The sequence below is a fragment of the Balaenoptera musculus genome, chromosome 6, assembly GCF_009873245.2.
Source record: "Balaenoptera musculus isolate JJ_BM4_2016_0621 chromosome 6, mBalMus1.pri.v3, whole genome shotgun sequence".
Classification (NCBI taxonomy): domain Eukaryota; kingdom Metazoa; phylum Chordata; class Mammalia; order Artiodactyla; family Balaenopteridae; genus Balaenoptera; species Balaenoptera musculus.
In genome coordinates, this window is record NC_045790.1 from 110,165,129 (window position 1) to 110,189,252 (window position 24,124).

Consider the following 24,124-nt stretch of genomic DNA (forward strand, 5'->3'; position numbering starts at 1 on the left):
TGTGGAGCAACAAAGCCTGTGCGCCACAACTACTGAAGCCCGTGCGCCTAGAGCCCTTGCTCAGCAGCAAGAGAAGCCACTGCAATGAGAAGTCCTTGCACTGCAATGAAGAGTAGCCCCCACTCACTGCAACTAGAGAAAGCCCACGCACAGCAACGAAGACTCAATGCGGCCAAATTTTTTTAAAAATAAAAATAAAAAAGAAGAAGAAAAGGAAGGAAGAAAATGACAGAGAAAAACCCAATCTGTAAGAAAACATACAAGGAAATGAAGCAAATCCTAACTTTGGATTAGGATTTGCAGAATATTTTACACTATAAACAAATTTAATAAAAACACAAAGCCAATAAAGCAAGAATCCCCAGCCTACAGGATAAAACAGAATGGGATGAAACTGGGAGGCTGCAAAGCTAAGGAAATGAACTAAGAACTAAAACACACCACTCCAGAGCTAATAAATAAATTAGGCTGGATATCAAATTTAAGTGAGGAAAGTTTTAAGACAATCATAACGTGGAAAGCAACTCTCATAATCAGAAAAAGAAAAAAGATCTGAAGAACAAGATGCTGTAACATAAGGAAAATGGATCTCTGAAGCATATGACCCAATAAGTAGAATAGAAAAAAATTCAGATATAATTGACAAAAGTTCCCCTGAAATAAATTATTGACTTTTCATATGAAAGGGAAATTGATAAAGAGTGATCAACCACAAGGCATTGCTTGGTAAAGTTATCAAACTGCTAAGTGGAACAAAAAAGTTCTTCACATACAGAGTCAAAAAAGCAAGTCACCTACAAAGAATAAAAATTTGGCTGGCCCCAGACTTTTCAACCAGAAGACAATGCAGCAACAAAGTTTGGAGAGAAAAGTATGACCAGAGAATAATCAAGTCAAATTGTTGTTAAGTGCAGTCTACCCTCTGCATCTGTGGGGTCTACATCCACAGAGTCAACCAACTGTGGATCAAAAATATTGGGGGGAAAATTCCAGAAAGTTCCAAAAAGCAACACGTGAATTTACTTCATGATGGCAACTGTTTACACAGCATTTACATTGTATTACGTATTATAAGTAATCAAGAGATGATTTAAAGTATACAGAAGGGTGTGTGTAGATTATACACAAATATTATGCCATGTCATATAAGGGACTTGAGCATCTTCAGATTTTGGTATCCGAGGAGGGCAGGGGCAGGGGCAGGGGGTGGTGTTCCTGGAACCAATCCCCCACGGATTCTGAGGGGTGACTGTATAGTGGCATTCTCAAACAAGAAAGAACTGGAGGATTATGCCACAGGCTCCTATAGGGAGAAAATATCCCTATTTTTCTTGAGGCCAACAAACAAGTGGAGAGGCTGTGGTAGAGGGAATGGTGATGAGCATAAATCTATAATTAAGGCAAATTAACTGTGAGACTCATGTTACAGACTAAATTATATAACTCAATTAGGAGAGGAAGTAAAACAGGTAAATACTATTTTCTTTATCTTTCCTACCAGTGAGTCAATTGAGCCTGTTTAAAATTACAACATGAGGGGTTTCCCTGGTGGCGCAGTGGTTGAGAATCTGCCTGCCAACGCAGGGGACACGGGTTCGAGCCCTGGTCTGGGAGGATCCCACATGCCACGGAGCAACTAGGCCCGCGAGCCACAACCACTGAGCCTGCGCATCTGGAGCCTCTGCTCCGCAACAAGAGAGGCCGCGACAGTGAGAGACCCGCGCACCGCGATGAAGAGTGGTCCCCGCTTGCCGCAACTAGAGAAAGCCCTCGCGCAGAAACAAAGACCCAACACAGCAAAAAATAAAATAAATAAATAAATAAATAAATAAATAAATAAATAAATAAATAAATAAATAAAACTCCAATCTACTAAAAAAAAAAAATTACATGAGTTAAAACAAAAACAAAAATCATGAACGACACCCTACACATTTTTCATAATCTTTTTTCAAAATCTTATAAGAATTTGTTTAATATTTCAAGTTTGCTAAATCCTTCAGTTTCACTTTAATAAAATATTTTTAATTGTTCAAGTAAATTTAAATTTAATACCTTGCATATACAATATGCAACATATTTTATAAAATGACTTTTACACAGTTACCTTTTATTTACAATGAAAAAAAAAAAAAAAAAAAAAAAATTGACCAGGACAAGAATGATTCATCAAGAAGAAAGTACAAACAGCTCAAATGTATAAAAACATACTCAACCTCATTCATGCTAAGAGAAACACAAATTACCTGTCAGACTTAGCAATTTTTTCTTATCAAATCGGCAAAGATAAAAAAGATGGGGAACAAGAAGCATTGAGGGTCAAGGCGAGAAGCACCGCCACACACTCTGAAATGGTGATAAGGGTCACAGCTTCCGAGAAGCGCAACTTGGCAAATTCTACCAGAACCAAAGTGCTGCTTTTAGGCACTTATTCTCTAGATATGCTTGCCCAAGTGTATCATTCAAGGTTATCCAGTGCAACTCTGTTCAGAGTTGCAAACAATTGGAAACAACATATCCACCAATTCAATGCAACACTGTATAGCTGTAAAAAATAAAAATGAACCCTCGGAATAATTTCCAGGATGCAGAAAGGCAAGGGCACACTGAACTGCTGGGGAAGCAAGGAAGAAAAGAAATTTGACACTTCCTTGCCTGTGTATCCATAATATCTCTCTGGAAGGATACGTAAGAGACAGATAACATTTACTGTCCCTGGGAACAGGGGTAAGAGAAGGGACACTTCACTGTAAACCATTTTGTACTTTTAGAAGTTTTAATCATATGAATTCATTACCTGGTCATAACAAATAATTTAGTTTGTTTTGTTTTTGTTTGTTTGTTTGTTTTGGCTGCGTTGGGTCTTCGTTGCTGAGGGCAGGCTTTCTGTAGTTGCGGTGAGCGGGAGCTACTGTTCCTTGCGGTGTGTGGGCTTCTCATTGCTGTGGCTTCTCTTGTCGCGGAGCACAGGCTCTAGGGTGCGTGGCCTTCAGTAGATGTGGTGAGTGGGCTCAGTAGTTGTGGTGCACGGGCTTAGTTGCTCTGAGGCATGTGGGATCTTCCCGGGCCAGGGATCGAACTCATGTCCCCTGCATTGGCAGGCATATTTTTAGCCACTGCGCCACCAGGGAAGTCCTGTTTGTTTATTTTTAAAGAAACAGTTGCTAAGGGGCAAGCAACAATAGTTGGTTCTCTTATATAGGTCATGTAAGATGTTTTAAGATTATATTAAGGGGACTTCCCTGGTGGCGCAGTGGTTAAGAAGCCACCTGCCAATGTAGGGGACACAGGTTCAAGCCCTGGTCCGGGAAGATCCCACATGCCACGGAGCAACTAAGTTGTGGCCCATGTGCCACAACTACTGAGCCTGCGCTCTAGTCCATGAGCCACAACTACTGAGCCCATGCACCACAACTACTGAAGCCCACGCGCCTAGAGCCCGTGCTCCACAACAAGAGAAGCCACCGCAATGAGAAGCCCGTGCACCGCAATGAAGAGTAGCCCCCACTCGCCGCACTAGAGAAAGCCTGCGTGCAGCAACGAAGACCCAATGCAGCCATAAATAAAAAATAAGAATTTTGAAAAAGATTATATTAAGAATTTGGGACTTTCCTGGTGGTCCAGTGGTAAAGAATCCGCCTTCCAATGCAGGGGACGTGGGTTCAATCCCTGGTCAGGGGACTAAGATCCCACAGGCCACGGGGCAACTAAGCTCCCGTGCCACAACTACTGAGCTCATGCACCTCAACTAGAGCCCGTGAGCCCAAACTACAGAGCCCATGTGCTCTAGAACCTGCGCACCACAACTACAGATTACACATGCCCTGGAGCCTGAGCGCCACAACTAGAGAAGAGAAAACCCACACGTCACAGCTAGAGAGAAGCCCACGCACCACAATGAAAGATCCCGCATGTCTCAACGAAGATCCTGAGTGCTGCAATTAAGACCCGACGCAGCCAAAAATAAATATAATAAATAAATCTTTTTTTTAAAAAAAAGATTATATTAAGAATTTGACCCTACGCTGCCTTGAATGGATATTAACTATAGCAGGGGTCAGCAAACTTATATATAAGCACATATATGTGTAGATGCTTATATATAAAAGCAAATTTATAAAGGGCCAGACAGTAAATATTTTAGACCTGTAAATATTTTAGACTTGCAGCCTCATGGTCATGGGGCTGCAAAAGCAGCCATGGACAATACATAAATGAATGGATGCACCTGTATTCCAATAAAACTTTATTTATAAAACCAGGCAGTGATGGGTTTGGCCATGGCCATGGCCAGTAGTTTGTTAACCACTGACCTACAGAAATCAAAGCCCTAATTATCATCTTCCATGTCTAAAATAAGTTGTTAGAGTTTTTTTTCCTCTAATGCAGACAAGAAATTATTTAACGACAGACAACTCCCCAAAGAGATCATGATGGTTTTTCAACATCATATTGATGTTTTAAGCAAGTCTTTGTTGAATATGCTCCAGTCACACTGGTCTTTCCGTTCCTTGAACATGTCCCCACCTCAGGACCTTTGCACTCGCTGATTCCTTGGCCTGGAAGAACTGCTCTCAGATTTTTGCATGCCTGCTTTCTCCTTGTCTGTCAGTTCTCAAGCAATGGATTTCCCTGGCCAGTCAGGCTAAGTAAGCCTTGCCCTGCCATCATGCTCTAATGCATCACTGGTTTTACTTATTCGGGGTGATAAATGCTATCTTTAAGTGATTTACTGCCTTGCTTATTTGCATGCAGTCTTTTCTCCATAGTGAGAAGGTGAGTCCCTCAGGCTCAGGCACTTCCTGTGTCTCGTTCACTAGAGTCCCCCCCACCCCCTAACTCTGTTGACACATTATTAGTTGTTCTGTTTGTTTTTAAACCCTCATCAGCTCCCATAGGCCTGTGCAAACACATAATTCTCCTTGAAGCAGTGCTGACCGAATACTGTAGACCTGTTCCCTGTTGATTCACTCTTTCTACAACTATTTACTAAGCACCTATTTTATGCACTGTTCCATACTACAGGGATTCATTAGTGAACACAACGCAAAGAGCCCTGCCCTTGAGAGGCTTATATTCTAGCAGGGAGGGAGCAGAAGACAATGAACAACACAATATATAAGAAAATTACATAATGTTAGAAAGTTATCAGCGCTTTGGAAAAACCGAAAAGTCCAGCAGGGAGGCAGGGAGGCCCTCACTGAGCAGGTGACATTTGAGCAAAGACTTGAAGGAGGTGAGGGAGTTGGCCACGTGGATCCTGGGGGATGAACCCCTAGGTGACATCTATATGAAAGGCTAATGCAGCATCCCGGGGTGAGAGCATGCCTGGCACGTACAAGATACAGCAAGGAGGCCAATTCTGTTACAGCAGAGATACGAAGGGAGAGAGAGAAAGAGATAATGTCTGAGAGGTAGAGAGACCCGTTCATGTAGGGCTTTGTAGGACATCCACCGTAAGGATTTTCGATTTACTTCGAGGGAAATGGGGAGACGCTGGTGTTTTGAATGAGGAGTACTGTGATCTGGCTGTCTTGTGGAAAAGACGGACAGTAGGAAACAAGGGAGGAATAAGAAACCAGCTAGAAGACTCATAATAAGCCAGGTAAGAGGTGATGGGGACTTGGACCACAATGCCAGCAGTGGAGGTGCTAAGAAGGGCAGGGATCCTGGATCAATCTGGAAAGCAGAGGTACCAGGACTTCCCGACGGGGGCGGGGGAGTGTGGGAGAAAGACAAAAGCCAAAGATGACTCTGGAGTTTTTGACCCAAGCAAGGAAGGATGCAGCTGCCCTCCAGCCGAGCCGGGGAGTTGGGGGGAGCCGGGCTGCGGAGATGCAGATTTTGTTGGGTTTTTTTTGTTTGTTTTTGGCTGCGTTGGGTCTTCGTTGCTGCGTGCGGGCTTTCTCTAGTTGCGGTGAGTGGGGGCTACTCTTCGTTGCGGTGCGCGGGCTTCTCATTGCGGTGGCTTCTCTTGTTGTGGATCACAGGCTCTAGGCGCGTGGGCTTCAGTAATTGTGGCACGCAGGCTCAGTAGTTGTGGCGCACGGGCCCAACTGCTCCACGGCATGTGGGATCTTCCTGGACCAGGGCTCGAACCCATGTCCCCTGCATTGGCAGGCGGGCTCCCAACCACTGCACCACCAGGGAAGCCCCGGAAATGCAGATTTTGAGTGGATATTCTGTTTCAGACATCCACATGGAGATTCTGAGTAACCTGTTTCTGGAGTTCAGGACAGAGGTCAAGCTTGGAGACATATCTGTTGCCGTAAAGATCGTACTTAAAGCCATCACCAGGAGAGTATAAATAGAGAAGGGAAGGTGACAGAGAACTGGGTGCCGGGGCACATCGGAGTGAAGTGGCAGAAGGAGAGGAGGAACCGCGAAGGGGGTTGAGCAGAGCTTCCGAAGGGCTTCTGGTGAGATAGGAAGGAAGCCAAGAGACTGGGGTTTCAGACGCCAAGTGAGGAAAGTGTTTCGAGGAGGGAGCATCCACCCCTTCAAAGATGCTCAGGGGTCAAGGGTGGTGAGAACTGAAGACGGGCGACTGGGTGGGACAGGATGAAGGTCACTGGTGCCCCGAGGAGCCATTCTGGTGCAGAGGTGCAGGTGAGCTTAATAGAGAGAGGAGGGAAACTGGAGAGACACTGTTGGGAAGGTTTGCTGCAAAGGAAGGCAAAGAAATGGTGGCAGCTGGTGGGGGAAGTGAGCTCAAGAAAAGTTTTGTTTTCTTGTTTGTTTTTTAATGATGGGAGACAATGGTACATTCTTGTGACCATGGGAATAATCCAGTAGAAAGTAAAGCCTTGATAACATAGGAGACAGAGGAAAACTAATGGGAACAGAGCTCCGGAGTCGGAGAGATGGGGGAAGATCTAGTGTGCAAGAGGAGGGCTTGGATTCTGCCAGGAGCATCAGAGGAGGGGGCATCGAGGTGTGGGAACAGATGCTGACAGATGGGTCACAGGGCCTGAGAGTCTGAGGGTGTTTTCCTCTATCTGCTTCAATTTTCTCAGTGAAGTAGGAAGCAAGTGGTGAGGATGGGAAGGGAGGTGTGGGGGTTTGTGGAAAGGGAAGCTCTGAAAGACGCAGGCAAGTGGGAAACCAAATCAACAAAGGGCAGATAGTATGATTACTCATCAGCATCAAGGGCCCTGCCCAGATCTCAGTCCAAAGAATTAGAAGACACCTCCAAAGGATTAGTAATTGTCTTGAATTGTCTTCAATTACTCATAATCTTTTTTTATCAACTTCTCCCAATAAGCACAAATTTAGATACTTTGCAGGCATGTGATGAAACAGATGTTAACATTTAAATCTCAGGAAAAGGACTTCCTAAGAGATTACCATCAGAGCAGTAATACCGCTACTCTATTTCAAGTCATGAAACATGATCCAGAACAGGGTAAAATGGTCGATGGAGAGCTATTAAATGTTATCCCAAACCTATTATTGGGATTTGGAGTCTTTTCCAATAGCCTCCAATTTTGTTACCTAAATCATCACTTCCCTCATAGAGGGGGATGAGAAAGGGCAGGGAGCCAGGTGCTTCCCAGAGGGAAACAAAGAAAGCACCTTCCCTTCATGACAGAGAACTGATGGAGAAATTTGCTGAGAACCGACTTAATGACATCCCATGACAAACCTCCAAAGCAAAACAAGACAGTGGATAAGGCACCAGGAAAGAAGAGACTAGGCTAAGAGAAAAAGAATACAACAAATATAGGGAAATCCATTAGGTGAGACCTTACTTTGCCTAAAGCTGTTAGGTAACCCATTTCCACATGAAAGACAACATTTTATGACAGCGCAATGTTTAAATAATCAGCAAAGCAGCTCATTCTCCATTCACACTTTCAGTTTTAAAAGCCTTAAAGTGCTAATGAGGCTGATACACATACAGGGCACCAGAAATTCATCTGGAATAAAAGTTATTTATAAAAAAAATTTACTTATTAAATTCTTATTAAGCAAATTTAAGAATAATTTATTTATTATTAAATTATTCTTAAATAAATTTATTATTAAATACATTAAATAAAATTATTTATACAAATTATTTCATTGAGCAATCTGTTTTACATTTTATTTACTCAACGGAAACAAAACTTATCATCCATAAAAGTATACCATATGTACTACCACTTAGGTGCTTATTTACAAACCACAACAACAGCCCTCTGTGAAGCCACATTCTTTCAAAGATACATGACATACACCTTATCCAGATGCTCTTTGGATTAAAATGAAATATTTCTAAACCAAAAGTCATCTAGACATTTCACAGTCTGTGCAAACCAGCCAAACAAGAAATCATTAAAGGGACTTACTTCCCTGGTAGCACAGTGGTTAAGAATCCACCTGCCAATGCAGGGGACACAGGTTCAAGCCCTGGTCTGGGAAGATCCCACATGCCGCAGAGCAACTGTGCTCTAGAGCCCGTGTGTCTATAGCCTGTGCTCCTCAACAAGAGAAGACACTGCAATGAGAAGCCCGCACACCGCAACGAAGACCCAAAGCAGCCAAAAATAAATAAATAATTAAATAATTAAATTTTTTTAAAAAAGAAATCATTAAAGATTTTGCCACTTCAAGTTCAAGCTTAGTTCTACCAGCCACTTTTAAACATTTTATATAAAAACACAACTTTCTTGGATAATTTCATCATTGTTGAATTGTTATAAGAAAGGCCTCGGGCTTCCCTGGTGGCGCAGTGGTTGAGAATCTGCCTGCCAATGCAGGGGACACGGGTTTGAGCCCTGGTCTGGGAAGATCCCACATGCCGCGGAGCAACCAGGCCCGTAAGCCACAACTACTGAGCCTGCGCGTCTGGAGCCTGTGCTCTGCAACAAGAGAGGCCACGATAGTGAGAAGTCCGCGCATCGCGATGAAGAGTGGCCCCCGCTTGCCACAAATAGAGAAAGCCCTCACACAGAAACGAAGACCCAACACAGCCAAAAATAAATAATAAATAAAGAAAGGCCTCCACAGGACCTCTCACACACTGCTGGAGGGATCGTGAATCAGACAAACTGTCTGGAAAATTGTTTGACTCCATCTACGAAAGCTAAACATACACAAAGCCTATGACCCAGGAATTCCACTCCTGGGTATATACTTTATATCCCCCAACTGGAAACAAGCAATAGCCTAGTGACAGTAGACTGGACAAACTGTGATACATCCATATACCAAAATACTAAACAGCAATCAAAAGAAAATCACCACCACATGCAACAACACAAATGAATCTCATAGACATAATGAGGAACAAAGGAAGCCAAATACAAACAGTGCATAATAAATGATTACATTTGCATAAGGTTCAAAAGTAAGCAAGACTAATCCAAGCTGTCAGAGATCAGGAAAGTGGTCAACCATGGGGGGAGGGGGATGAACTGGAAAGGGCTGGGGCGATGGGGGGCCTCTGAGGCTGGTAATTTCCTGTTTCTTGACCTGGGTGCTGGTCACATAGTGGTATTCACTATGAAAATTTCTGGGGCTTTACATTTATGATCTGTGCACTTTTCTGTATATATATTATATCTTTAAAAAGTTTTCTGGGGAAAAAAAAAAAGGTGCTCCAAAATTCAGCAGAATCCTTTTAAGAAACAGAGCCTAGAGGTCAGACAGCAGAAGCAAGAAGAACTACAATCCTGCAGCCTGTGAAACAAAAACCACATTCACAGAAAGACAGACAAGATGAAAAGGCAGAGGGCAATGTAACAGATTAAGGAACAAGATAAAACCCCAGAAAAACAACTAAATGAAGTGGACATAGGCAACCTTCCAGAAAAAGAATTCGGAATAATGATAGTGAAGATGATCCAGGACTTCGGAAAAAGAATGGAGGCAAAGATCGAGAAGATGCAAGAAATGTTTAACAAAGACCTAGAAGAATTAAAGAACAAACACACAGAGATGAACTATACAATAACTGAAATGAAAATACACTAGAAGGAATTAATAGCAGAATAACTGAGGCAGAAGAACGGATAAGTGACCTGGAAGACAGAATGGTGGAATTCACTGCTGCGGAACAGAATAAAGAAAAAAGAATGAAAAGAAATGAAGACAGCCTAAAAGACCTCTGGGACAACATTAAATGCACCAACATTCGCATTATAGGGGTCCGAGAAGGAGAAGAGAGAGAGAAAGGACCCGAGAAAATATTTGAGGAGATTATAGTCGAAAACTTCCCTAACATGGGAAAGGAAATAGCCACCCAAGTCCAAGAAGCGCAGAGAGTCCCAGGCAGGATAAACCCAAGGAGAAACACGCCAAGACACACAGTAATCAAATTGGCAAAAATTAAAGAAAAAGAAAAATTATTGAAAGCAGCAAGGGAAAAACGACAAATAACATACAAGGGAACTCCCATAAGGTTAACAACTGATTTCTCAGCAGAAACTCTACAAGCCAGAAGGGAATGGCACGACATACTTAAAGTGATGAAAGGGAAGAAACTACAACCAAGATTACTCTATCCAGCAAGGCTCTCATTCAGATTCGATGGAGAAATCAAAAGCTTTACAGACAAGCAAAAGCTAAGAGAATTCAGCACCACCAAACCAGCTCTACAACAAATGCTAAAGGAACTTTTCTAAGTGGGAAACACAAGAGAAGAAAAGGACCTACAAAAACAAACCCAAAACAGTTAAGAAAATGGTCATAGGAACATACATATCGATAATTACCTTAAACGTGAATGGATTAAATGCTCCAACCAAAAGACACAGGCTTGCTGAATGGATACAAAAACAAGACCCATATATATGCTGTCTACAAGAGACCCACTTCAGACCTAGGGACACATACAGACTGAAAGTGAGGGGATAGAAAAAGATATTCCATGCAAATGGAAATCAAAAGAAAGCTGGAGTAGCTATACTCATATCAGATAAAATAGACTTTAAAATAAAGAATGTTACAAGAGACAAGGAAGGACACTACATAATGATCAAGGGATCAACCCAAGAAGAAGATATAACAATTATAAATATATATGCACCCAACATAGGAGCACCTCAATACATAAGGCAACTGCTAACAGCTATAAAAGAGGAAATCGGCAGTAACACAATAATAGTGGGGGACTTTAACACCTCACTTACACCAATGGACAGATCATCCAAAAGGAAAATAAATAAGGAAACAGAAGCTTTAAATGACACAATAGACCAGATAGATTTAATTGATATTTATAGGACAGTCCATCCAAAAACAGCAGATTACACTTTCTTCTCAAGTGTGCACAGAACATTCTCCAGGATAGATCACATCTTGGGTCACAAATCAAGCCTCAGTAAATTTAAGAAAACTGAAATCATATCAAGCATGTTTTCTGACCACAACTCTATGAGATTAGAAATGAATTGCAGGGGAAAAAACGTAAAAAACACAAACACATGGAGGCTAAACAATACGTTACTAAATAATCAAGAGATCACTGAAGAAATCAAAAAATACCTAGAGACAAATGACAATGAAAATACGACGATCCAAAACCTGTGGGATGCAGCAAAAGCAGTTCTAAGGGGGAAGTGTATAGCTATACAAGCCTACCTCAAGAAACAAGAAAAATCTCAAATAAACAATCTAACCTTACACCTAAAGGAACTGGAGAAAGAAGAACAAACAAAACCCAAAGTTAGCAGAAGGAAAGAAATCATAAAGATCAGAGCAGAAATAAATGAAATAGAAACAAAGAAAACAACAGCAAAGATCAATAAAACTAAAAGCTCGTTCTTTGAGAAGATAAACAAAACTGATAAACCATTAGCCAGACTCATCAAGAAAAAGAGGGAGAGGACTCAAATCAATAAAATTAGAAATGAAAAAGGAGAAGTTACAACAGACACTGCAGAAATACAAAGCATCCTAAGAGACTACTACAAGCAACTCTATGCCAATAAAATGGACAACCTGGAAGAAATGGACAAATTCTTAGAAAGGTATAACCTTCCAAGACTAAACCAGGAAGAAATAGAAAATATGAACAGACCAATCACAAGGAATGAAATTGAACCTGTGATTAAAAATCTTCCAACAGGGCTTCCCCAGTGGCGCAGTGGTTGAGAATCTGCCTGCCAATGCAGGGGACGCGGGTTCGAGCCCTGGTCTGGGAGGATCCCACGTGCCGCGGAGCGGCTGGGCCCGTGAGCCACGGCTACTGAGCCTGCGCGTCTGGAGCCTGTGCTCCGCAACAAGAGAGGCCGCTATAGTGAGAGGCCCGCGCACCGCGATGAAGAGTGGCCCCCGCTTGCCTCAACTAGAGAAAGCCCTCACACAGAAACGAAGACCCAACACAGCCAAAATAAATAAATAAATTAATTAAAAAAAAAAAAAAAAAAAAATCTTCCAACAAACAAAAGTCCAGGACCAGATGGCTTCACAGGTGAATTCTATCAAACATTTAGAGAAGAGCTAACATCGATCCTTCTCAAACTCTTCCAAAAAATTGCAGAGGAAGGAACACTCCCAAACTCATTCTATGAGGCCACCATCACCCTGATACCAAAACCAGACAAAGATGCTACAAAAAAAGAAAATTACAGACCAATATCACTCATGAATATAGATGCAAAAATCCTCAACAAAATACTAGCAAACAGAATCCAACAACACATTAAAAGGATCATATACCATGATCAAGTGGGATTTATCCCAGGGATGTACAGATTCTTCAATATAGGCAAATCAATCAATGTGATACACCATATTAACAAATTGAAGAATAAAAACCATATGATCATCTCAATAGATGCAGAAAAAGCTTTTGACAAAATTCAACACCCATTTATGATAAAAACTCTCCAGAAAGTGAGCATAGAGGGAACCTACCTCAACATAATAAAGGCCACAGACGACAAACCCACAGCAAACAACATTCTCAATGGTGAAAAACTGAAAGCATTTCCTCTAAGATCAGGAACGAGACAAGGATGTCCACTCTCACCACTATTATTCAACATAGTTTTGGAACTCCTAGCCACGGCAATCAGAGAAGAAAAAGAAATAAAAGGAATACAAATTGGAAAAGAAGTAAAACCGTCACTGTTTGCAGATGACATGATACTATACATAGAGAATCCTAAAAATACCACCAGAAAACTACTAGAGCTAATCAATGAATTTGGTAAAGTTGCAGGGTACAAAATTAATGCACAGAAATCTTTTGCATTCCTATCCACTAATGACGAAAAATCTGAAAGAGAAATTAAGGAAACACTCCCATTTACTATTGCAACAAAAAGAATAAAATACCTAGGAATAAACCTACCTAGGGAGACAAAAGACCTGTATGCAGAAAACTATAAGACACTGATGAAAGAAATTAAAGATGATACCAGCAGATGGAGAGATATACCATGTTCTTGGATTGGAAGAATCAATACTGTGAAAATGACTATACTACCCAAAGCAATCTACAGATTCAAGGCAACCCCTATCAAATTACCAATGGCATTTTTTACAGAACTAGAACAAAAAATCTTAAAATGTGTATGGAGACACAAAAGACCCCGAATAGCCAAAGCAGTCTTGAGGGAAGAAAACGGAGCTGGAAGAATCAGACTCCCTGACTTCAGATTATACTACAAAGCTACAGTAATCAAGACAATATGGTACTGGCACAAAAACAGAAACATAGGTCAATGGAACAAGATGGAAAGCCCAGAGATAAACCCACACACCTACGGTCAACTAATCTATGACAAAGGAGGCAAGGATATACAATGGAGACAAGACAGTCTCTTCAATAAGTGGTGCTGGGAAAACTGGACAGCTACATGTAAAAGAATGAAATTAGAACACTCCCTAACACCATACACAAAAATAAACTCAAAATGGATTTGAGACCTAAATGTAAGACCAGACACTATAAAACTCTTAGAGGAAAACATAGGAAGAACACTCTTGACATAAATCACAGCAAGATCTTTTTTGATCCACCTCCAAGAGTAATGGAAATAAAAACAAAAATAAACAAATGAGACCTAATGAAACTTAAAAGCTTTTGCACAGCAAAGGAAACCATAAACAAGTTGAAAAGACAACCCTCAGAACGGGAGAAAGTATTTGCAAACGAATCAACGGACAAAGGATTAATCTCCAAAATATATAAACAGCTCATGCAGCTCAATATTAAAGAAACAAACAACCCAATCCAAAAATGGGCAGAAAACCTAAATGGACATTTATCCAAAGAAGACATACAGATGGCCAAGAAGCACATGAAAAGCTGCTCAACATCACTAATTATTAGAGAAATGCAAATCAAAACTACAATGAGGTATCACCTCACACCAGTTAGAATGGGCATCATCAGAAAATCTACAAACAACAAACGCTGGAGAGGGTGTGGAGAAAAGGGAACCCTCTTGCACTGTTGGTGGGAATGTAAATTGATACAGCCCCTATGGAGAAAAGTATGGAGGTTCCTTAAAAAACTAAAAATAGAATTACCATATGATCCAGCAATCCCACTACTGGGCATATACCCAGAGAAAACCATAATTCAAAGAGACACATGCACCCCAATGTTCATTGCAGCACTATTTACAATAGCCAGGTCATGGAAGCAACCTAAATGCCCGTCGACAGATGAATGGATAAAGAAGATGTGGTACATATATACAATGGAATATTACTCAGCCATAAAAAGGAACGAAATTGAGTCATTTGTAGAAATGTGGGTGGATCTAGAGACTGTCATACAGAGTGAAGTAAGTCAGAAAGCGAAAAACAAATATCGTATATTAACGCATGTATGTGGAACCTAGAAAAATGGTACAGATGAACCGGTTTGCAGCACAGAAATTGAGACACAGATGTAGAGAACAAATGTATGGACACCAAGGGGGGAAAGCCACGGGGGGTGTGGGGATGGTGGTGTGCTGAATTGGGCGATTGGGATTGACATGTATACACTGCTGTGTATAAAACTGATGACTAATAAGAACCTGCTGTATAAAAAAATAAATAAAATTAAATTTAAAAATTAAAAAAAAAAAGAAACAGAGCCTAAAAGCAATAACTTGGTTTTTATGTTTACTGTCCTCTAAAAAATAATTTTCAATATTAAAAAAAAAAATTGTTTCTACTGAAATAAAAGCTTACATGAAAGGGGAAAATAAATATTTAAAGGATTATACATTTACAGTATAAAATGAGGATATAAATTATCTTTACATCCATTCTGCAGTTAACAAACTTTCTCAATATCAACTTACCTGAGTTGCTTTGCATAGCTGAGTTCAATCTCTGTCCTTTCCTTTACAAATTTGATGTATTTCTCAAGAATATCAATTCCCCACTGTGTGTGTTTTTCTAAGTTGTCAAATTGATCCTGTTAATAAAAAACAAAGGGAGAGCTTGTAATCTTTCTCTGTGATTAACGTAACTTCAGTGAACAATTCTCTCAACAATAAATCAGTACGTAGAAAGCAGTTCTAACATTTTCCATGATTGTACTCGGGTGCTTTTTCGCTGAGCAATTTTAAATCAACATTACCAAATTTGGTTTGAAAACTGCCTGAGATATTGAACTCTGACCCCTCTGTTCACGTCCCCTATTCCTGTTAGAAACATGGTGTTTGGATGTATTTAATGTCCTAGTGCAAAGCAAAGTGTCTTCTGCAGATACCAAAAACTGAGAGATGAAACACACTCCCGTGTCAACTCAGTCACACTATTAGCACCTTAACTGTTATCTCTGAGTTAGCATTCAGGATAAGCTCACTGAAATTTGGGACAAGGAAATGGCAGGGAGAAGAGTTACAAAATACTGCTTTCTTCAAACAAATGACTCATGCGGACTTCATTCCAACATTCAACCATGCATCAAGCCTACTCTATTTGCCAGGAATGGTGCTAGGGGCTGGGGAACAAGAAAGAAGAGAATTATAGCCACGATGTACAGGCTGCCTCAAGATTCCTAGTCTGGAAGAGAGCGGGTAGGTATTCCAGCCACCCGTAATGCAAAGGCAGGGAGAGGCCCAGGAATCAGGGGGACCGGTCCTGCTGGAGCTCAAGGTGGGGGTAGGGCGCAAGGGAATGAGTGGTGGTGGGTGACGGAACTACAGGGTCCCGGCCTGATCACCCAGGGCCTTGAATGCCGAGTTAAGGTGTCTAGACTCCCTGGTGGGCACAAGTGAGCCACTGAAGGGCTCGCAAACGGAGTGGCACAACCAGAGATATGTTTAGCATCACCAGGAGCTGGATGTCAGGGGACTGTTCAATAGTCCAAAGCAGAGAAACTGGGAGCAGAGGGGAGGATTTTATAGACCATGAACAAAGAATCAGCTAGTCTTCGTGACTGATCCGATGGGGAGGCTGGAAGGGATATGCAGGAGAGGGGAGGATTCTAGGGCGACTCCTTGGTTCTGCTTCCTGTGAGTACACAGGCGGAGGGGCAGCAGTTTGGGGTGAAGTGACATGTGGAGTCAGGGACTGACATGTCCAGAAGAGAGTTGGAAACACAGATGTATTCAGGGCTCAAGGACGGAGGCCAGGGAGCTGGTAGATCTGAAACAATAGCCAAGGATCAGAACCCCAGAGTCGGCTGCAGCTCTGCACTGAATTCATAAAGAGGGCCAAGCCCAGGGAGGAGAGCCCGGAAAGACCTACGAAGGTGAAGAGGGTGTTAGCACAACATTGGGGAAGAGGAATTTGCAAAGGTGAAAGTCTGCTCATAAGAGGTAACAGCAATAGCGGATGAGGTTCTAGCCCCAGCTCTGGGACTTCGCAGAGAAAGGCCACGGAACATCTCAAGGTTTTAGTCATCCGCCTACAAGATGAAGATAGAATCCCCGCCTAATTTGAGAAATCGGTCGTGAGGATCATGTAAAATGGAAAAGTGCCAAGTCAAATACAAACACATAAAGCCACCATGTAACCCTATCCCAGGCGTATACAATCTTACAATATACACTCGGCATTGCCCTTCAGCTTATTTTTTAGATCCAGCGTCTTCAATTTTAAACCTATCATTGTGCTTTGATTCTATTTTCCATTCAAAGCAGTGCAAACTGTAACATGAGAAAACGTTCCATATACTTGACCTGGAGCAGCAGGGTGGCAGAGTCAAGACACTTTTTTCTCAAACTTGAGAAACCCTTGGGGCTTCCCTGGTGGCGCAGTGGTTAAGAATCCGCCTGCCAATGCAGGGGACACGGGTTCGTGCCCTGGTCCGGGAAGATCCCACATGCCGCGGAGCGTCTAGGCCCGTGAGCCACAACTACTGAGCCTGCGCGTCTGGAGCCTGTGCTCCCAACAAGAGAGGCCGCGATAGTGAGAGGCCCGCGCACCGCGATGAAGAGTGGCCCCCGCTCGCCGCAACTGGAGAAAGCCCTCGCACAGAAACGAAGACCCAACACAGCCAAAAATGAATAAATAAATAAATAAATAAATTAATTAAATAAATAAAATAATAAAAAAAAATTCAATCCTTTCCTGGAAAATGTCACTGGTCTAAGAAAATATTCCATACTATTTCAACCTAATCTTTAAAAAAAAAAAAAAAGAAACACTGCTCAAGAATGTTATTTATTTATGTTACCTATAAGGTCAAGGGTTGTCAGGCAAATTTATAGTGTAAACAAGACTGTAGATCTCTTTAAACTACTTGAGAGCGCAAATATACAAACAGTTCAAGTAATGATTACAATCATTCCTAGTTATTTAGAGAAGGCTTCTTTAAAGCTCTCTGCTAATCGGTAACCCTTTGTTAATATAGTTTCATATTGACCTTATTTATTTAAAATTCCTTTTCACACACCTCCCTCCATTTGAGAGCCCTCTCTCTGTATAATTTCCTATCTCCAGAGCCTTACTGTTTTTAGCAGTTATAGATGTTTATAGATGTTATAAACATCTATAGATGTTTATAGATGTTTCCTTGAAGACTTACTAAGATAGTCTGCTCTTAGATTTCACCCTTGTCCTGCTAACAACCTAAGTTCATATTTTTCCTTATTATATTACTTTGCAATTCTTTTTAGCCCTAATATGTATAATATAAAGCAACAGCTTTTGAGATCAAAACACTTTTTTAAAAAATCTACATTTGAATTGAGTCCACCTTAAAAATTACGGGCCTCAAACCAACAATATGTTTTCAATAAAGTTATCTGTATTCAAGAACATTCTGCAAGCTATAATAAAGCACTTACTAAAATAACAGGGTCCAAGTGAGATAGAAGATCTTAATAATAAAAAACCTGACTCAGTAACAAATAAACTAGTACTTGCTTGTGAATATAGCATAGTTCTTTTTTATGCTACATTAAAACATCTCCAGTGATGCCAGGCTCTACTGCTGCTGTCACATGGATGGCCACAACATGGACTTTCTTGACAGCAGCTACGAGAAAATTCAAAACAGATGAAAAACTAATCAACCCACTTACATTCTTGACTAAAATGTGGAAAACTTAATGGAAAAAAAACTCCAAATCTTAAAAAGACTCTTTTGTAAGCAAATATTTTAGGTGGTGTTTTTAAAAATAGCCTTTGCTACTTTGGGGATGGTACCATTATCAAAAATGAGTCCTTTCCATTATCTGTGAATTATACCTCAATTAAAGACAGGGAGGGAGGGAGGGATGGAGAGGGAGAGAAAGAGAGAGAGAGAAATGCATCCCTTCCTGTTTAATGTCACATGATGACAGTTTTGAAGACTCCTTTGCCCTCTTAAAAATCGTTGAGGAGGGCTTCCCTGGTGGCGCAGTGGTTAAGAATTCGCCTGCCAATGCAGGGGACATGGGTTCGAGCCCTGGTTCAGGAAGATCCCACATGCCGCAGGGCAACTAAGCCCGTGCGCCACAACTAGTGAGCCTGTGCTCTAGAGCCCACACACCACAACTACTGAGCCCACAAGCCACAACTACTGAAGCCCGTGTGTCCAGAGCCCGTGCTCCGCAACAAGAGAGGCCACCACAATGAGAAGCCCGCGCAACACAACAAAGAGTAGCCCCCGCTCGCCGCAACTAGAGACCGCGCACAGCAACGAAGACCCAACGCAGCCATAAATAAATAAATAAATAAATTTAAAAACAAATCGTTGAGGACCCCAAAGAGCTTTTGTTTACATGGTTTATAGCTATCAATATTTACTCTATCAGAAATTAAAAACTAAAAGATTTTTAAAATACCTATCAATTCACTTAAAAAGACAATAATAAATCCATTACATATTAATGTAACTAGCATATATTTTTTTTTAATTTTTAGGAACTTTACTTTCCAAAACAAAACAAAACAAAATGAGAAGAATGGCACTGTTTTACATTTCTGTAAATCTCTTTAATGTCTGGTTTAATAGAAGACAGCTGGATTCTCATATTCTTTTACATTTAGTCTGTTATGAGTCTTTACTTTGGTGGAAGTACATCAAAAAATACAACTTCGGGGCTTCCCTGGTGGCGCAGTGGTTGAGAATCTGCCTGCCAATGCAGGGGACACGGGTTCGAGCCCTGGTCTGGGAAGATCCCACATGCCGCGGAGCAACTGGGCCCGTGAGCCACAATTACTGAGCCTGCGCGTCTGGAGCCTGTGCTCCGCAACAAGAGAGGCCGCGATAGTGAGAGGCCCGCGCACCGCGATGAAGAGTGGCCCCCGCTTGCCACAACTAGAGAAAGCCCTCGCACAGAAACGAAGACCCAACACAGCCATAAATAAAATAAATAAATAAATAATTTAAAAAAAATACAACTTCACACAGATATGTAGTTAGAAAATGGAGGAGTATTTCAATGCCTTTCCTAGGTAATTGCAGATGTTCTTATTTGACACCACACCCAAACTCAACAAATAGTAGTTTCTTAAAGGCTAGCTGCAATGTGAAATCTGAAACCATGGCAATGAATTTTTCATACTGGTTACAATAAAATGCACTAGTCTATCTTGCACTTTGAATGGATCTTTTACCTACGCATGACTGCATTATGCATTGGTCATTTGGAAAATATTATTTCACTGATATATGCAGATCTTCCAAGTGTTGACACATTTCAGTATAAAATATTTTAAAATTCCATGTTTATTTCACTACCTATCTTATCTGATGAGTCTTTAAATATGTGGAAACTGTCAAGCTCACAGTGCCATGTACACATTTTCCAAAATTCTAATTTCCACTTAAAAGCTGGAATTTTATCATTGGCAACAAATGTTGTCAGTTGTTTCCTTGAGGTGACAGGCTCACTTCATTCATTTTTGAGAAAATGTCTGCCAAATGCCCAAGAGTTTGTCTGTCGATCGTTCTTTGAAGTAAAAACGGTGTCCTATGATAAAAGCAGCTAGACCAGCTCAAAACAATCACTTAAGTATTTTGGTTTAAGCATACTTCCTGTCTGTCTTGTCACACACACTATTAAAAAGATGTATGATGTATATTCAAAGGTTGAGATTTAATAAAATTAATAATCTTTACTGTTTCATCAAGGACATTTAAAAACAAAACCGATTTATTTTTTTAACAACTAATGGTGAAGAACTCAGTTAACTTCTACTACAATTTGGAGCCACCGCCCTGATTCCTGCTAAGGCACCAGCCATCTTACCAACACTGCTTTTGCACCATCAGTACAAATGCCAACACAGTGAAAAAGACAATGTCTTAGTATCATTATGAAAATAGTTTTGACTGCATGGACTCCATGAGAGGGTTTCTGGAACCTCCAGAGGTCCGGGGACCACACTTTAGGAACCACTGTCATATGACACATACTCTAAAATTTCTACTTGAAAGCTTCATATTGCCAAAGATGAAGAAAGTCAGATAATGTATGACCTAATGGAAAATGTTTAATTTATAAGAGCATACTATATTTACACTCAACAAATAACTCCAAAATTGCCAAAAGGACTGCAAATGGACGCATCCAAGTAGCTGGTTACAACCTGACAGGTACCTTTCCAGAATCTCCCCTCTCCCCCAGAGCCTCCTCTTGAATTCTCATTGCTCCCTGAATTCCAACCAGCCAAAGGCTCCTGCCAGGAGCTTTCAGCTATAAGGGACTGAGTAAGCTCAAGAGACAAATGAGGAAAGTTGCAATTGTATTAATCAATATACGATTGCTGTATTTTACAATTATTTTTCAGCTGTGGTTTTCTGTCCTAGACTGTGATTAAGCTCCTTTATACACTGAAGACTGAACCGAAATAAGCATGAACTCTGGCATTTGTTTGGCTCATTGTATCTTCATCAGTTTCTAAAAAATCATGAAGCTGGGACTTCCCTGGTGGCGCAGTGGTTAAGAATCCGCCTGCCAGTGCAGGGGACACCGGTTAGATCCCTGGTCCAGGAAGATCCCACATGCCACGGAGCAACTAAGCCCATGCACCACAACTACTGAAGCCCACGTGCCTAGAGCCCGTGCTCAGCAACAAGGGAACCACCACAAAGAGAAGCCCTTGCACTGCAATGAAGAGTAGCCCCTGCTCACCGCAACTAGAGAAAGCCCACGTGCAGCAACGAAGACCCAATGCAGCCAAAATAAAAAAATAAATAAATTTATTTTTTTTAAAAATCATGAAGCTGAATACAAACAAATTTTGCCTTCCCATATACCTACAATATAAACCCATCAGTCAGGGTTGAGACTGGTCTCTCTAGGTCAGCATACAATGATTATTCTTGGTTATTTAGGAAGACTTCTGAAATCTGATTTTTTTTTCAAATGATGCAAAAGAATTAACACAGGAACTACATGCACAAAAGCTATTTACTTTAAGATGAGGAGACCCAAATCAGCCACAAGGAAGTTTTCTCCAAAGTGTAGGTCAATTTTTAACACGATACTTCCTGTAATCAAAAAGTATTCTAGGGACTTCCCTGGTGGCACAGTGGTTAAGACTCTGCGCTCCCAATGCAGGGGACCCGGGTTCGATCCCTGGTCAGGGAACTGGATCCCACATGCATGCCACAACTAAGGAGCCCGCCTGCCACAACTAAGGAGCCCGCCTGCTGCAACTAAGACCCAGCACAACCAAATAAATAAAGTATGCTAAACAGATACATTCAAAATCTCTGGAAAAAGCCAATCTAGTAAGAAACTAAGTTGCTAAAGTTGCCTCTGTGTAAATGGCTCAGACTCAGAGGAAGGGTATACTGAGGGTAGCTCTCCTCCACTTAAATCCGTCCCTCTGCAAGTTAATTACTCAGGGAAGGGAACTATCCCCGCCATATCACTGGGGCACTTCCATCTGTGCTATCAAACCACCATGTTAGGATACTCTAATTCTATAAAAATCCACTTTCCTAAGGACTTGGGCACTTTATAAAGCGGCAGACCTTAAATGGCTCCATTTCAACAGAATCGCTTGGAATGCAATTACTGGTGTTGGCTTCCTCTTCTCTTTGAGGGAAGAGTGTCAGAAGGAATTTGAAAAAGAATAGATACAGGTATATGTATAACTGAATCACTTTGCTGTACACCTGAAACTAACACAACATTGTTAATCAACTATACTTCAATATAAAATAAAAATTAAAAAATAAGAGTGTCAGAAGGTATAGATTTATCCTCAGTAAATGTAACAAAACCTCCATTTAAAGTGTTTTTAGGGACTTCCGTGGTGGTGCAGTCAGTGGATAAGACTCCACACTCCCAATGCAGGGGCCTCAGGTTCAATCCCTGGTCAGGGAACGAGATCCCATATGCATGCCGCAACTAAGAGTTCGCATGCCACAACTAAGGAGCCCACGTGCTGCAACTAAGACCTGGTGCAACCAAATAAATCAATTTAAAAAAATGTTTTAAAAAAATCCATTTGAGTCTGAATAGTCAAGTGGCTGCATCTACAGAAACAAAAAACGTTTTATAAAACTTTATAAACAAGGGACCTCCCTGGTGGTCCAGTGGTTAAGAATCCACCTTCCGATGCAAGGGACGTGGTCCGATCCCTGGTAGGGGAACGAAGATCCCACATGCCGCGGGGCAACTAAGCCCTCGCGCCACAACTACTGAGCCTGCACACTCCGGAGCCCGCGCACCACAACTAGCAAGAAGCCCGTGCGTCGCAGTGAAGATCGCATGTGCTGCAACTAAGACCCGACGCAGCCAAATTAATTAATTAATTAATTTTTAAAAACTTAATAAACAAAAATGTGTCATCCAAAATACCACCTGCAATTCTATTTCTTGAATGTTTAACAAAGACTTCAATTCATTTTCACGGACAAAAGAAGACTTGTTCTCATACATTAAATTAAAAGCAGAAATACCCCCAAATATAGGTTCAACATAAAAGTTGTCAAACCTTAAAAGTGATGAAAAACCATTACCCAAAGTGACTTCAATGTTTGACCACAGTAGATAAAATGTGAAAGGCAGCATTAGAGTGTTTCTTTCAAGCAGCCAGAAACCCTTGTGTTTTGGCAATACAAGTAGAGGCAGATTCTGTCAAACCATATACACAATACATCTGCTGATTCTGAAACGGGTCCTGTGAATTAGTGTGGTGTGCTCCTTGGGTTGAAAATGCCTACTCAAGCAAGAGCCTGTGACATAATTGACAAAATAGGGGCTCTGATATCATAGGGTCATGGCTGGACAGTCAAGTTAGTACAATGGATTTTAATTAGGAAGGGAATGCACGCAAAATGAAAGGTTTTCCTGAACTCAGAATCTTTTTAAAAAGCAAGTCTACAACATGTCATAAAAATAGGTATACAAATTTAGGTATATTTGCTGTAACGAGTCACCATTGAACACTCTTTCTGTTGTGAAAATGAAAAGACTAAAGAATTAGTCCATGTTCACGGTTCTTTCCAGCCATTGCATTGGAAACATGAGAGGTAAGAACATAAACAAACACAAGATGAAAATACATGTATGAGTCAAAAAAAAAAAACTTTAGCTGAAGTTTGAGGCAACAGCATATGGATGAAGTTAGCGACATGAAGAATGTGGAAAGGCGCACAGAACGTGAAAAGCTGCATTTTGGAATTTTTCTAACGATAATTATATTGTGTAAAAAGGGCAATAAAGAGGCTAATGTTGGATGTACAACAAATGAGAGGCCCCAGAAAGCAGAAGACTTGGGGCTAATGAATGTGGGGTGCCCTCAGCCAAATGTGATGCGATTTCACATTGCATCCTGAAGTGAAAAGAGAAGG

The 24,124-nt window shown here is 41.1% G+C and overlaps 1 protein-coding gene across 11 annotated transcripts in view; it reads right to left on the bottom strand.

The window, feature by feature from the left end:
• The window catches only part of FNBP1 (formin binding protein 1), a 143,521-nt gene that overhangs the window by 83,797 nt on the left and 35,600 nt on the right, over positions 1–24,124 (bottom strand). For all 11 annotated transcript variants that reach the window (XM_036854780.1, XM_036854777.1, XM_036854771.1 and 8 more), the window contains exon 2: positions 15,234–15,349. In XM_036854780.1, the coding sequence (XP_036710675.1) occupies positions 15,234–15,349 (116 nt within the window). The remainder of the gene's footprint in view (positions 1–15,233; positions 15,350–24,124) is intronic.